General features: G+C 37.7%; 1 protein-coding gene across 3 annotated transcripts in view; it reads right to left on the bottom strand.

Annotated features, from left to right (window-relative positions):
• Positions 1–587: 587 nt before the first annotated feature.
• LOC131164468 (uncharacterized protein At5g08430-like) overlaps positions 588–16,117 on the bottom strand; it is a 103,126-nt gene continuing 87,596 nt past the window's right edge. For 2 of the 3 annotated variants that reach the window (XM_058121676.1, XM_058121678.1), the window contains one exon: positions 588–1,571. In XM_058121676.1, coding sequence (XP_057977659.1) covers positions 1,081–1,571 — 491 coding nt within the window. In that variant the 3' untranslated portion in view covers positions 588–1,080. The remainder of the gene's footprint in view (positions 1,572–16,117) is intronic. The other variant, XM_058121677.1, reaches the window with a different exon arrangement.

Here is a 16,117-nt window from a genome sequence, read left to right on the forward strand (position 1 = left end):
ATGGTTATTTGGAAGAAGAGATTTATGTTGATTAGCTTGAAGGTTATGTTTAAAAGGGCGAGGAAAATAAAATTTATAAATTGAAAAGAGCATTGTATGGATTAAAATAAGCTCCTAAAGTTTGATATACTCAAATTGATTTTTAATTTTCTTTCACATAGATTTCAGAGGTGTTCATGTGAACACACTTTATATGTGAAAATTAATTCCTAGGGTGGTGTGATCATAGTGTGTTTATATGTGGGTGATTTTATTTTTACTGGGAACTGCTCTAAGCTAATTTCAAGCTTCAGGGAGGCTATAATAAAAGATTTTGAAATAACTTATATGGGTTTAATGTTTTATTTTTTAGGTATTGAAGTTACTCAGACAAATGATGGGATATTTTTTCCTATATATATAAATATGAAGGTGATATTTAAAAAAAAAAAATCAAGATGGATAATTGCAAGTCATTATTAACTCCGGTTGAAGAAAAATTGAAGGAAAAATTGGGAGTGGTAACTGTGTGAACTAAACATATTTTAAGCAGATTGTTGGCAGTATAATATATTTAACTACAGCTAGACTAGACATTGAGTTTAATATTGGAGCGACAATGAAAAATTCCATCCAATTTTGTAATATGTTGTCATAGTCTGCAACAATATTCAAATTTCATGCTCCTAAATGTGAAAAAATCTAGAAAAACAATTAAAAAAAGTGTCCACCAACTTTTACATATAAACTTAGAAAATAGAACACAAGATGAGAAAAGCAATAGGCAAGAAGCAACAGGCAAGAAGCAATTGCAAACATAAATTATGTAATACCAGAGCTGTGCATGTTGATAAATAACCATGAGGTATATTTTGACCATGCCAATAGATGCTGTCTGAAAAAACACTGTTTTTTCCTGTGAGGAATGCTCAAGTTGAGGCTAAGATAATGACAAACACGGGACACTGGACACTGGGGCACCAAAAGTCCCTCCCCACAACCATTATGTATTTCACTTATTCTTTGTTCCAACCTGCCTGACAAACCTTAAAAAGCACGCTTATTTACTTGCATTTGCAATTCAACAAAAATATTTTGCTTCTAGCTTCTTTCTGCGAAGATCTGGCTCATAATTTTGGTCAATGAGATCGCTTTTTCTTGGCTTTCACCCATCTTCCAAACCTTAAATTTGGAGGCATAAGAACTGCAGTCAACCCAACGCTTAAGCAAGGACAATGAATAGGGGCCCTTTGTTTTACCATAGGGACCTATGCAGTACCAGATAGAGCTATGCAGGTCCTCAATTATCTGTTCTTGAATTCCAGCCTTTGGACCTTCTTTTTCATCATCACTCAATTCAATTAATGGAACGATCAATGCCTTTTCGTCCTTCACCATGAATTGTTCTGGATTAGTCGATTGCTCCTGCATCTGTTCCTCAGGAACAGAATCCTTTTCATGCTGAATCTGTTCTTCAGGAAAAGATTCAGATTGGTGCCGATTCTCCTCTAGAATTGACATGGCATAATGATGACTCTTTTCTTCTGGAATTAACACAGCATACGATTGTTGCTTTTCTTCTGCAACTGAAACTAGGCCATTGAAAACAACAAACAGCATATTGGGTTACACTTTCTATTTAGGCGAAAAAAAGAATCTTATTAACAATAAAGGCAACAATATTATTGAGAAGAATCCTCTCAAACTGAACCTGAGTTTATGGGAGAGTTATCTTTTTTGAGAATGGGGGCTTGTTTGACAATTGGCATTTTGGGTGATGGGGGTTTGGGCCACTCAAGTAAAGGAAAAAAGGGAGGGTGGATGCTTACAAAAAACAGCAACTTTTGGTATAATTGGGTCCCTGAATCCCAAAATAACTAGCATTCTTCGTTAAATTGCAAAAGGAATTATTTCAGGCTCCATTTCTCCTTATCATTTACTGACAATGCTTTATTCCAGTTTCCTTTCTTTTATTATCGTCCATGATCTATCTATAGTCCAGTTCTTAGCAAGTAGACATCTGCAGGGATGTGAATGTGTGTAGAATGGAACATAAGTATGAGTTGGCTTTTAAGTTAAGTTATTATGAGCTGGAGGGCAGATTCACACACAACATGAGTCTCTTCTAATTTAATCCAGCCAATAAAAGCAATCTAAGAGCTGAAACACTAAATCTGGGTTTATCAAATGTCCTGAAGGAACAAAACATGGAGAATTAAAACCAATCAAACTCATTTCACTAACTCAAAATAAAAAAAGAATATAATTTAGAAAAAGCTTTAACTATATCCCAAACAATGGACTACTCAACTGTCCACCATGGAAAAAATATAAGCATGTAAAACTGTACGTGACGAATGGAATATAAGAGACTTGGTATCATCAAAAAGGGGGAAGTAACGCTATAATTTGTCTTGCCTAAGGATTTTTTATTGCCAAAAATACACTTTGTCCTGGCAATAAGAAAAGATGATACAATAGTGTGTTATTCCTCTCACAGATGAACTCATGAAGGGTTTAAGGAGACAATCTTAGGATCAGATTGCCAAAAGCATTATTTTATCCAGCTGATTGTTGGCCATAAATTACACTAGGTGTAGTAAACTGTTCAGTGTCTGCCCTCTGGTAGGCAAGATATGTGATGGTGTGTGTTCAATGTCTGCCCTTTGATAAGCAACATATGTTATGGTGTGAGACTTTCGTGCCTGCAGACATAATTAGGGTCTTTATGATTATCTAGGTATTATGAATTAAATATTTTAGATTGCACTGGCTTAATTTTTAGGGATTTAATATTATTTCTTGGAGATTGTTACTTTATCAGTATTTGCAGAAGGCCTATATAAAGGCTTGAGCCTTGAGGTGAAACAATGAGAGGCAGATTTGAATTATGAGAATTAAAAGCCCTAAACTTTGAGTTTTCTTTCTTCTTGTTTTTCCCATCTATTTTCTGTTACATTCTTTTGGCTTTCTCTTAATTTGCTATCACTTTCTAGCTGATTCTCTGCTGCCAATCGGTCATGCATCAATTAAGTATTTGAGTCTCATTTCAATCCTCCATTGTTACTATCATCAAACCACCAAGTACCACTACCAGCCTAGCCATAAGAGAACCATTAGCCCAGTCTTACCAGCCACAGCTGAAACCCCAGCCTATCATATTCGTCAAACCCACAGCACCCAAACCCTAAAATAACCTAACATTGTTTTCCCTTTTTGCTGCTAGATCATCACTGCCAGGGGCCCCCAACCCTTCATATCAATCTCAAAGCTGAAAAATTTTATTAAACCAAGGAGAAGAAGCAGCAAAATGCAGAAGTAATGAACCACAGACAGAGAAAATGGAAGTGCTGCTGTGGAGTCAAAAGCAACAGTGTTACCCCTGTAAGAGGAAGCTTTGAATCTTTTATTAAAGCATAAGCATGTTCATATGTACATTCCAATATATAATACTATTACCTATCCTGAACAAGGAAACAATCCCCTTACTGAATAAAATCAAATCCCCTATATTTACCCACTTTCCTAATTTGTGTATTATTTACAATGATACTTGGGATTGGGATTTTAACACTCCCCCTCAAGTTGGATCATAAATATTAATCATTTCCAACTTGCTGATGAGATCCTGAAAGTTCTGTCGTCCCAACCCTTTGGTGAAAATATCTGCAGTTTGTTCCTTGGTAGGTACATATGTTATACAGATAATCCCATCTTCAATTTTCTCTTTGATGAAGTGTTTGTCTACTTCCACATGTTTAGTCCTGTCATGTTGAACTAGATTGAGAGAGATGCTGATAGCTGCCTTATTGTCACTATAGAGTTTGATAGGAAAGTTCACCGGAACCTGTAATTCCTCCAAGAGTTTTCGTAACCATAGTCCTTCACATATCCCTTGAGCGACTACCCTGAATTCAGCTTCAGCACTATTACGAGCCACCACGTTCTGTTTTTTGCTTCTCCAAGTTACCAGATTTCCCCAGATGAATGTACAATAACCTGTGGTGGACCTTCTATCTTCCACTGATCCTGCCCAATCTGCATCCGTAAAGATCTCTACTTTCTTGCTCTCTCATTTCTTAAAGAAAAGTCCTCTTCCCAGAGATCCCTTGAGATATCTAAGGATCTTGTACACGGCATCTAAGTGGGCTTCTTTTGGTGAATGCATGAATTGACTTACTACACTGACTGTAAATGCAATATCTGGTCTAGTATGTGATAGGTAGATTAGCTTACCAACCAATCTAGCGGAAGCTTTGAATCTTTTATTCAAGCATAAGCATGTTCATATGTACATCCCAATATATAATACTATTACCTATCTTGAACAAGGAAACAATCCCCTTACTGAATAAAATCAAATCCCCTATATTTACCCACTTTCCTAATTTGTGTATTATTTACAATGATACTTGGTATTGGGATTTTAACAACCCCCATCTTTGTCATCAAGAGAGAAGCCCAACCAAAGCACCATCATTCTTGAAGCCTTGCCAGCAATATTCGCAGCACTGCAAGCTACCAGCTGTGCATCTCAACCATCACAGTTTCGTGCACAATGCCATCTTTCATCTATGTGCTATTGAATGTGAGATCTTCCAAATCTGAAATCCATGCAAGGCCTCATCCACTCATTTCTCTTCTTTTATCCTTATTCCCTTACATAGACCAAAAAACCCAGACCATGCGCACATAAGCCCAACGCATTTTGCTATAACCAGATCACAGAGAGAGAAAATGGGAGTGCTGCTGTGGAGTCAAAAGCAACAGTGTTACCCCCATCTTTGTCATCAAGAGAGAAGCCCAACCAAAGCGCCATCATCCTTGAAGCCTTGCCAGCAATACTCACAGCACTGCAAGCTACCTGCTGTGCATCTCAACCATCACAGTTTCATGCACAGTGCCATCTTTCATCTGTGTGCTATTGAATGTGAGATCTTTCCAAATCTGAAATCCATGTAAGGCCTCATCCTCTCATTTCTCTTCTTTTATCCTTATTCCCTTACATAGACCAAAAAACCCAGACCATGCGCACATAAGCCCAACGCATTTTACCATAACCAGATCACAGAGAGAGAAAATGGGAGTGCTGCTGTGGAGTCAAAAGCAACAGTGTTACCCCCATCTTTGTCATCAAGAGAGAAGCCCAACCAAAGTGCCATCATCTTTGAAGCCTTGCCAGCAATACTCACAGCACTGCAAGCTACCTGCTGTGCATCTCCACCATCACAGTTTTGTGCACAGTGCCATCTTTCATATGTGTGCTATTGAATGTGAGATCTTTCCAAATCTGAAATCCATGTAAGGCCTCATCCTCTCATTTCTCTTCTTTTATCCTTATTCCCTTACATAGACCAAAAAACCCAGACCATGCGCACATAAGCCCAGCGCATTTTACTAATACCAGATCCATCCATATCAAACCCGAACCTAACCAGTTGACAAGCCCAACTTAGGCCACACCCAGAGAAAGGAAAAAAAAATAGAACTGTTGACTTTTTGAGTCCAATCCCTGTTTTTGATAATGACAAAGCGTAAGTCACTTATGAGTGTATTCAGTGCTTGAGCAGGTTTATATTTCTACACACACATAAGGGATAGCATAATGAAAGCTAGAAGAAACTAAAAGATTATATCGTCTGGCGGATTCCATAAGAGCAAAAGAAAAGGAAGAAGAAGACATTTATCATTTGATTTGTAATTGCATTTGAGTTGGGTCTGTAATAACTATATGGTCTGTAATATTTGCATCTCATGCATGATAAGGATTAAATGCTCAAGCTCATAGACCAGACTAACCATTAGGATACAAAACCCTTTAAAATAAAATGCAATAACTCATAGACTAAAGCGTTGACAATAAAATAAAATACATGTTGATACGCACATGATTTTTGGACTTTAATGAACTGAATTGCTTGCCTGCTTATATAAATGTTGATTGAAATGTTGTAGGTTCAACATGAAAATTGATTTTACAAGATAGCTATATCTTTCGAAAGGGGGAGAGATAAATTTTTTAATAAAGAGGAGAGATATTTAAATTCGTATTTTTTATACCTTTTTGATTGATGTCAAAAGGGGGAGAGAATATTTATTAGAGCAAAAAAAAAAAAATTTCAAGCTCAAAAGGGAGAGGATAGATATTTTCTAGAGCAAATATACTTCTAGAACATATATATTTTCTAGATTACATAGCTATATTATAAATCATGCATTATTTTAGGGAGAGCCTTGTTAGGCTTACCCCATTTTTGCTCGTGTATTTGTCATCATCAAAGGGAAAAATTGTTGACTCTATGAGTCCAATCCTGTTTTGATAATGACAAATCACCTAGTATTTTACTTGTGCATTGAGTTTTTGAACAGATTCATGACTTATCATGCACGGAGGGTAAGTATGCTATGGAAGCCACAAGGAACACAAAGTACATATTACTTGGCTCAACCCATGGAAGCCGAAGAGTAGAAGGATAAAGGCAATCTAGTTTTTCAGTTGTAAACCGCATTAGGTGTGATTGTACTTGCATATCTCATATGATATAGTTGGAAGCTCAAAATGTCATATAGATTGACCTTAGGATGCATGCTTTTCATGACATAATCATATGCATTGACCTAGGTTGGATCAAGTTGATTAACAGGCAGCTCGTCGACGATTCCCCTACTCTCGTCGACGAATGACTGAATGCCACTCGTCGTCAAACGCTTTGCTCTCATCGACGAGAAAATACCGAGAGCTCAAAAATCTCAGACAGTCCACCCGTCAATGAATCCCCGTGTTTGCATCTTTCTTTCCCTTAACTCTTTTAATTTCCACCTGCACTTAATTATCTGTTTGTTATATATGTTAAGTGATTGGGTAATTCAATTTGCTTGATAAAGTCACACATTAAATTAATAAGTTGAGAAATATTGAACTATTTGTCATCTAATTTGTGCGTGTGCGGTTGTAAGGTTTTCAAAATTAGGACTTAAGAGACCTAGATTTTTAAAATACCCAATTCACCCCCCCCCCCCTCTTGGGATTACACATAAATTCACACCAAGCAACTCGCCACTCTAGTTTGATCCCTCTGACTACGGCTATGCAGTATTCAATGAAAACCGAATTAAAGACTGAACATATATATTATAAATAAATAAATATATATACACACACACATATATGTAAATTTGAAGTGCATCACAATTTCAGTTAACCAAAATAAAATTTGGTCCGGTGAGAGTTTGGGTTTGAGTATACCCTTTAATTCATTTTAGTTCAGTTTAGTGAAAGGATATGGTTAACCAAAATTTTCCGGTGAACTCAGTTAATTCACTGAATTCACCATACTGACTGATTGCACAATCCTACACTCCTACCTTTGACCTTAGATCTAGTGTAATCTCTCCAATTCCTCCACAAATGCACCACATGCATAAGCCTTCACTAGGCAACCATCTTCACAATGTCATGGAACATGGGCAACGTTCAGTTGGTCCTTCACCTTCGTTATTACACAAAGAGTTTCTCCTAAGGATATGTGATGTAGGACAAGATACAAGACCTTAGCAAGATTCCCTCTGGAGAATAATTGGTTCAAAGGATTATTGGGTTTTTAGTTAATAGTTTATTATATGTTTAGTTTAATAAGTATATGCTGAAGTATTGAGTAAAATGGAAGACCTCATCCCAGTGATAGGTCTCTCCCTCTATCATAATATATGCCAAGCACATACTAATGAACAAAATACCCTTACTAACTCACACTTATTAAAATAAGACTAACACATAGTAATAATGCTAAATGACAAAAATGACCATTGACACTCCCCTTTAAGCTGACACAGATATCATATGCTCCTAGCTCGTTACAAGTGTTTAACACAGGCACCCCACAAGGCTTTTGTGAATAAATCAGCTAGCTGCAAATCAAATTTCACATGAGTAGTTGTAATTCTACACAAGTTCCTCCCGAACAAGGGGAAATCACCTTCAATGTGTTTTTTTCACTCATGGAAGTTCGGGTTGGAGGCAATATAAATAGTAGCTTGGTTATCACATATCAAATCCATAGGTCGAGAATGTGGAAAACCCAATTCTTCCAACATGTTTTTCAATCAAACAAGTTCATATGCGGTGTGAGCTATGGCCTTATACTCTGATTAGGACTTGACCTAGCCACCATAATTTGTTTCTTACTCTTCCAAGAAACCAAATTAACCCCAACAAAGATACAATATCCAGCTATAGATCTTTTATAGGAAGGTGACCCAGCCAGATCTACATTCGTATATCCTTGAATATAAGTGTAACCCTGATCTTGATATAAGAAACCTCTCCCCAAGTGTACCTTTAAGATATCTCAAGATGCGAATCACTGCGTCCCAATGTCTGAGAATCAAGAAACTGACTCACAACACTTGTTGCAAAAGATATACCCGGTTGAGCGATTGTGAGATAATTCAACTTTCCAACAAGTCTCCGATACCATCCTGGTTCAACCGACAAATCACCTATATTTGGCACTAACTTAACGTTAGGATCCATGGGTGTCGCATTAGAATTGGATCCTAATAGTCCAATCTTATCTAGAAGATCAAGAGTATACTTCCTCTATGATGAGATTGTTCCTATACAAGATCTCGATACTTCTATAATAAAGTACATTAATGGTCCCAAATGTTTGGTCTAAGGTTTAGTCTATAGGACATGATTTAGGCCTTGAATACTTTGATCATCATTGTCGGTAATGATAATATCATCCACATACACACTAAGGAGAATCCTATTGGATGGAGTATGACGATAAAATACAAAGTGATCTATTGCAAATTGTCAGAGTCCAAACTCAAGTACTACAGTACTAAAGTGACCAAATCTTGCTTTAGGAGATTGTTTGAAACCATATAATGATTTCTTAAGTCGACATATTAAGCATGACTCCCCTTGAGCAACAAATCCAAGTGGTTGCTCCATATAGACCTCTTGAAGATCACCATATAGGAAAGCATTCTTCACATATAATTGAGGTAGAGGCCAGTGAAAAATGGTGGTTGAGGAGGTGAAAAACGTACCAAGGCAAGTTTGGCAATCGAAGAGAATGTGTTTTAATAATCCAAACCATACACCTAAGTATATCTCTTAGCAACAAGGCGGACCTCCAAATGAGTCACCTGGATTGACTTTGACATTGTACACCCAACGACATCCAATTGCAAACTTATCAGGAGGAAGAGGTACCAAATCCCATGTATCATTAATATGTAGCTTATGCATCTGTTTAACCATTGGAATCCTCCACCCGAAATGGAAAAGAGCTTCAGAAATAGATTTTAGAAGAGCAACAAAAAACAAAGTACTAACAAATAGTAATACTAGGGTGACAAGAAATCATACCGAACAAAACTAGAGATTGGAAGTTGGGTACAAATGTGTTTACCTTTCCGAACAACTATACGAGGATCAAAATCTTGAGCAATAGGATCATTTGTTAAGGGAGCTTGAGGTGCAAAAGCAAGAGGCTTTCCTCCCATGAGTCTGTGTACACCTGCAAATTGGTATGATCCAAGTGATAAGATGAACTCAAACTAGATGAAGATGTAGGAGGATTGGACACGTATAATAGGTTAGGATATGGAAGACTAGGCAGATGAAGAGACTCATTAAGGTCAACAAAACTCTAGGACTTAGAATAATGAGGTGTAGACTCAAAAAGGGTGACATCAACAAAAACAAAAATAATTGATGTAAGGTAGGGCTATAACATCGATATCCCTTCTGAGTATATGAAGGTCCCAAAAATATGCATTTGATAGCCTGAGGATTCAACTTGTTCATTCCTAGACTTAGCTTATGGACAAAGGACACACAATTATATATATGAGGAGGAAGTGGGAACAAGCATTAGCAAAGATAACTAAAAATGGAATTTTATCACCAAGAATAAAGGATGGAATTTTATTGATGAGAGAGTTAGTAAGCATGGCATCACTCCACAAAACTTTGGAGACATTCATTTGATACAAAAGGGTACAAGTGACTTTGGAATCTATCTATTTTTTTTGCTTTACAACTCCATTTTGTTGTCAAGCGTGGGAACAAGATAACTGAAGAATCATACCAGAATTAGTCATATACATCGTGAATTGTGTATTGAAGTACTCCTTAGCATTATTACTACAAAGTATCCTAGTTGGCATATCAAATTGAGTCCTTATTTGAGAACAGAAGGCAGAAGAGATACTAAACAACTCAGAATAATATTTCATTAAAAACAATCAAGTCATCCTGAAGTAGTCATCAACAAATATAATAAAGTATCAAAACCCTAACTTTGATGTGACAAAAGTAGCGCCCCAAACATTAGAATAGACTAACATGAAAGGATTAACCACCCATTTATATAATCAGAGAGCAAAGGGAACAAGATGATGTTTTCCCAACTGACAAGACTCACTCACGATTAGACATAGAGCTCAAAGTAGGAACTAATTGTGTCAACTTGTCCAAGGATGGATGACCAACGCAACAATGACCTTGGAGTGGTGTAGCAGTGACTGTGTAAGAAAAATGAGGAGAGAGAAACTCAAAGTTGTAAACAGCCTCACATATTGTGCAAGTTGTTTTCCTTGTCTTCAAATCCAAAATAACCATATAATTAAGAAAGAAGGTCAAAGAACAATTTAGCTTACCAACAAACATGAGAATGAAAGGAGATTTAGGAATATATAAAACAAAAGAGAGATAGTGGGAGTAGGATTCACTAATCCTATCCCATTAACTATAGCAATGGACCCGTCAACAAGGGTAACTTGAGGTAGATTTTTAGAATATTGGATTTAGAGAGTAGAAAATAATTTGGATACACCTGACATATGGTCAGTGGCAACAGAGTTAATGACCCAAGGACTAGTAGGAAAGACATTGGATGACATACAAACTGTAAGGTGACTTTTCCAAGCAAACGATGCAATGTAATGAGATGCTTGTTCGGGTGCCTGATAATGCAAAAGCCTTGAATACTCATCCTTTGAGACTGTTATTGCACATTGTTGATTCAAACAAGTGACTAATGAGGGAAAATACTTCTGGGATTTGGGAACTCCAACCCAAAACACACATGGCCTCAATATAGTAGCAAATCATAAATACACAGTGAACAATATCCTCCTGGAATTCATAGACTCCATCTTAACAAACAACATTCGACAACCAAAGCAAACCACAAGCACACGATGAACAAGACAAAAACAAATCACAAACACAGAAATACCACTGTTTCAAGGCTCAATGAACTCAATAAACATTGATAAACAGCTTCGGGCATTAAAAGCAATCATTCCCGAAATGCCGCACTTGAGCAACTAAAAATGGTGATATATTTGGACAAACAAAGATGGCAAAAAACTTGGTATTATGGTGTAGGAAGAAAGACATTTGGGAGGAAATCAAAGCAAAAAGGCTGCTCAAAACACTCTCATGCACCAGTGTGGGGTCGGCACTTCCGGGTTTTGGCCGGTGTGTGAAGGCTCCTCTAGCTGTGAAATTTTGTAGGCTGGCAGACCAGCAGGTTTGGTGGCTCGCTATGTGGCTGGTTTTGCAAAATATGAAGTATTTCTAGAGTTTTGAAGAGGACAACAGTGTCTAGGAATTTTCCAGTGACTGCAGCTTTTTACAGCAAAACCTGAACCTGCTCGTGGATTTTGCTGACACTGATGATCTTTCTAGTCAGCAGGCTTGTGGGGGATTATGATGATTAGGGTTTAGTTTAGTGATGGTTATGCAATCAGGGTTTAGGTCAGATCCTGCTCTGATACCATGTTGAAATATTGAGTAAAACGAAAGACTTCATCTCAGTGATAGGTCTTTCCCTCTATTATAATATATGACAGTACATCCCAATTCTTCAAACACCACTTTTCACGAACTATCCTGCAACAACATCCATCCCATTGAAAACAGAAATCGAAATTTCATCACCATCCAAACAGCTGTGGCCCCACGATTTTGGCCTTCCAAAATCCCAGGTTTCCTATGCTTTTTGCATCACATTGCCACCATCATTACAATACTCACCCCCTTCTCTTACCTAACCTAGAGTTCATTACCAAAGGTGCCTTGCACACCCTACATTCTAGAAACCTGTGAAGAGTCTACTACAATCATCCTAGTTCTAGATTCATGAGAAATTGCTCCAACCACTATATTTGGGTTTTCTCCACAATATTTTCATCTGTAACGAAGTATTTTGATTGCGGACAAGATAATTTGTGAGCAAGCATGATAATTGATTTGAAAGGCTAGAAATTTTCTTGCTAACAAGTAACATAAAGAATCAGACCAAATTGATGCCATTTGTAAGTTGTTTATGAGGATTTGTTTTATTTGAAGATTGCTCTTAAGAATTTGATGGTGGAGCTTGTGGCTTGCAAAAATAATTTGAGGATCATTAGCAAATCATGTCAAGGGATTTTGGTGAATAGCTTACTAGAAAAATGAATGGTTTTTGTCATACTCAGGGCATAATATCAAGTCATTCCATATCTTTCTTAAGAGTGGAGAAAATGTGTGCAAAGTCATCATTGATGGAAGATGTCCTACGAACTTGGTTTCTAGAAATGGAATCACTCGTATGCAACTTTATCCAAAACCTCAGCTAGAGCTTTATTACGATATTTTGGGTTGATAACTCTACTATTAATGTTTGTGAAAGATGTTCAGTTCCTATCCAGATGGTTGATCATTTTGATAATGTTTGGTGTGGTATCATACCATAGATATTGGCCAGGTACTCCTTGGTTCTCCTAGGTTGGCTGATTAGGGTGTGACTCAAGGACATGAGAACACATATGTCTTCCACTATATTGATAAGGAGATCATCTTGAAAAGCCTGCACTACCAACCAACCAAGACAAAGAATCTGTTAGGGTTGCTCAACTTGGAGACACGACAAGCAAGGAAATGACTGTGTTTGAAGACATCCAAAGTCTTTTAGACATTCCTATAGTTGAGTTTCTCATTCTTGATGTGTTTATTGACTTTAATTCTCAATTGAAGTCTATGGTTTCTTGTAACTTGTAAATAGCAGTTGTCGAATTTGAATTTGAAGTGAATGTGAGAATTCCCCTTTCTATCTCCTCTCCTCTCTTCCCCTTCTTCTCTTCAATGGCTGCAAATTCTTGATTTTGCTCCTGCATCAAAAGTCCATATTGGATGAGCTTACTTATGATGATGTCGTAGATACAGGTCCTCACCCTTTTGATCCACAACATGAGCATCCAAATTCTTTTACTAGGAATGTTGATGGACATCACAAGCCCAGCTTGTTCAATGCATTATGCTTGCGTATGACCGTTTGTCTTATGCACATGGGATCGGTAACCATCGTGTAAATACTGGTGTAAGTTTTATTCTTTTAGTAGGATAATGCCTAAGTGAAAACGAAGAGTAGGACTCCTCAGTCATATTGATGTTTCCTTTTGCTACAGTTAGAATAGCATAGAAACCTTTCTAGGGGAGGGTGTGTGTTCATCAATCATTGAGTAATTCACTAGCTTTTGTAATTGTGTTTAGTATATTGGCCTCCCTCGCAAGACACACGTTGCCTATGAAGGAGTGATGACAAGAATTGTGTTGCTTTACATGTTTACCACCTAACTCATGTTTACATTCACGTTTGCTTACTACTTTCTATTTGAGGGATAAGACAATTACTAGCAAGGTCTTACTAATTGTTGGAAGATCTTTGTGCTATGGTAGAAGCACTATAACACAGCATGGGTGAGCTCAATGCCAAGGGGAACTTGATTGTTTATGTTCTTGGGAATTATAATTCTACAAGGGTAGAATGTAGCAAAACAAGGGTGCCAAAATATGGCAGATGCTAAGCAATTGGAGAACTTATTTAACATGGACCAATGCAGTTAGACTGATTGGAAGGATGTGAAGGTATACATGACAACTATTTACTTGATTGGAGACACGAAGTCATGGCAGCAAATCAAGTACGATGAGGTTGAGAGCTCAGTGTGCAGTCGATACTTGGATAGACTTGAAGATGGAGTTCAAGGCCCACACAAATTGTGAGATCTCAAGCACACCAACACAATAAGGGAGCATGTGAAAAAATTCTTTGCTTTGATGTTGGATATCTAGGACATGTCAAGGAAGGGCAAAATATTTTATTTACTTGAAGAATTGAAACCCTAGACAAGGGTTGAGCTTTATCAACAAAGATTCAAGACTTGCCTGTTGCACAAGATATCACAGAACATTTGATTAAGAGAGAGTTCCCTGTGCCTAAGCTAGTGGTTCGTTCGGTGAAATGGCAATTTCAAAAAGGACAAACCCAAAGTGGGGTAGCTGATACCAAGGCATCAACATAAAAGAAGCATCTTTATCTCAGGCTTTCACCACATCCAATGATAAGGGTAAGAATATGTGTTTCTTATGTTGGAGCCCTTATAGAGTCGTTGATTGACTTTACAAGTCATTACTCAATGCCTTGCAAGCTTCTATTGCAAAGAGGACACAAGGACAAGATGAGGATGAGGAGGAAATTTCAAGGATGGGTGCAATTTGGTTACTCAATGTGTTGGAGAGGCAAGCAAAAGAACCCAAGGTTGCCCAAATTAAAGGGTTAATGTTTGTGGATCTGCATATCAATGGGAATAGCACCCATGCTATGGTGGATACAAGGCTTACTTTTAACTTTGCTCACAAAGGGAAGCACATGAATCAACTTGAAGTTGAAAAAGGACCCAAGACGCATGAAATTGATTAATTCCATAGTCCAATCTACAATGTAGGTATCAAAGCAAGTGATTGAGGTCAGCGGGTAGGACATGCAACTTTCACTGTCATTCCGATGAATTATTTCCAAGTGATGGTTGTAATGGAATTCTTACAAGAGGCTAAGGCAGTCTCAATGTCTTTTTTTTCTTTTTTTTTTTGGGGTTCCCTGGCCTGTTAGGTGATATCACCCTTGCATGGTGCAAAGTTGTGGCAAAGAAAGGAGACGATGAAAGTGTGATAACAAGAATTCAATAAACATATATTGCCTATGAAAGTTTGATAATAAGAATTCAATTGCTTTATAGGTTTATCTCCTAACTCTTGCTTACTTTTTCTAACTGCTTTGGCTTACTTTGCGTTTGATGGTTGTGAATTTGCTCTTGTGGTGAACTTGTGGTTTACTTTCAATAGACTAGTTAAGCTTGTGTGCTACTGGTGCGGTACAACCTATCACACAGTGTGAAGTGTTTTGTTACTGGTAGTAACAACTTGGAAGGATTGTTAGATATCAACCATTCTCGTATAGTTTCGACCTAGGCATAGGTGTAATGATGACATTACAAAGATGGTAAAAGTCAATGTACCTTCGTACTGTAGGTTAACCCCGCCACGTTCTTAGATTAGCTACAAGAGTTGGAGTATTACTTCGAGAGGTATGGCATGACTGAGAGAGCTTCCCATAAACTTTCCTTATTTGTTAGAGGAGGCCGATCACAAAGACGTGCAATTAAAGAGGTATCATAGGACTTAGGAGAGTCATTCCCCAATATGGAATCACAGGGAACCTTTAATGGGGTTGTAGGCTCACAGCCTCCATTTGCTCCTATGGCCCCAAAGAACTATTAGAACCCTAATCCTTCAACTCCACAGGCTAATCAAAGTATCGACCAACACCCCTCCACTACTAAGGATAAAAGGTCAACTCCTATCACATCCCAACCACTTAACTTGTACATTGAGGCCTTGAGGGCCATAGCAGCCAAGCATCCTCAACTGTGCCCAAGCCCTAGAGGAAGAAGATGAGGAACTCCGCGAAAACAACAACAATTACTTTAAGACCCACATGACTTTGAGGAGGAGTGTGAGGATGAGATACTAATGCCTCTCTTAATGTAACAAGGTGCGTAGTGGCCACCCAAGCAGACTCAAATCATGGAAACGACCAAGCCAACATCTTCTATGCTAATGTTAAATTTGAAGAACAAAGTTTGTAAGCTTGTCACGAATGGGGGTACCATGGATGTAGTGCCAAAGTTGTCCTTGAAGAGATTGAAACTTAGGCCCTAGCCTCACCCTTATCCATATAGAGTTGCTTGGGTAGATAATACTTCGTTGCCATTTTCTTTTATAGTTATAATA

The sequence above is a fragment of the Malania oleifera genome, chromosome 9, assembly GCF_029873635.1.
Source record: "Malania oleifera isolate guangnan ecotype guangnan chromosome 9, ASM2987363v1, whole genome shotgun sequence".
In the NCBI taxonomy this organism is placed as follows: domain Eukaryota; kingdom Viridiplantae; phylum Streptophyta; class Magnoliopsida; order Santalales; family Ximeniaceae; genus Malania; species Malania oleifera.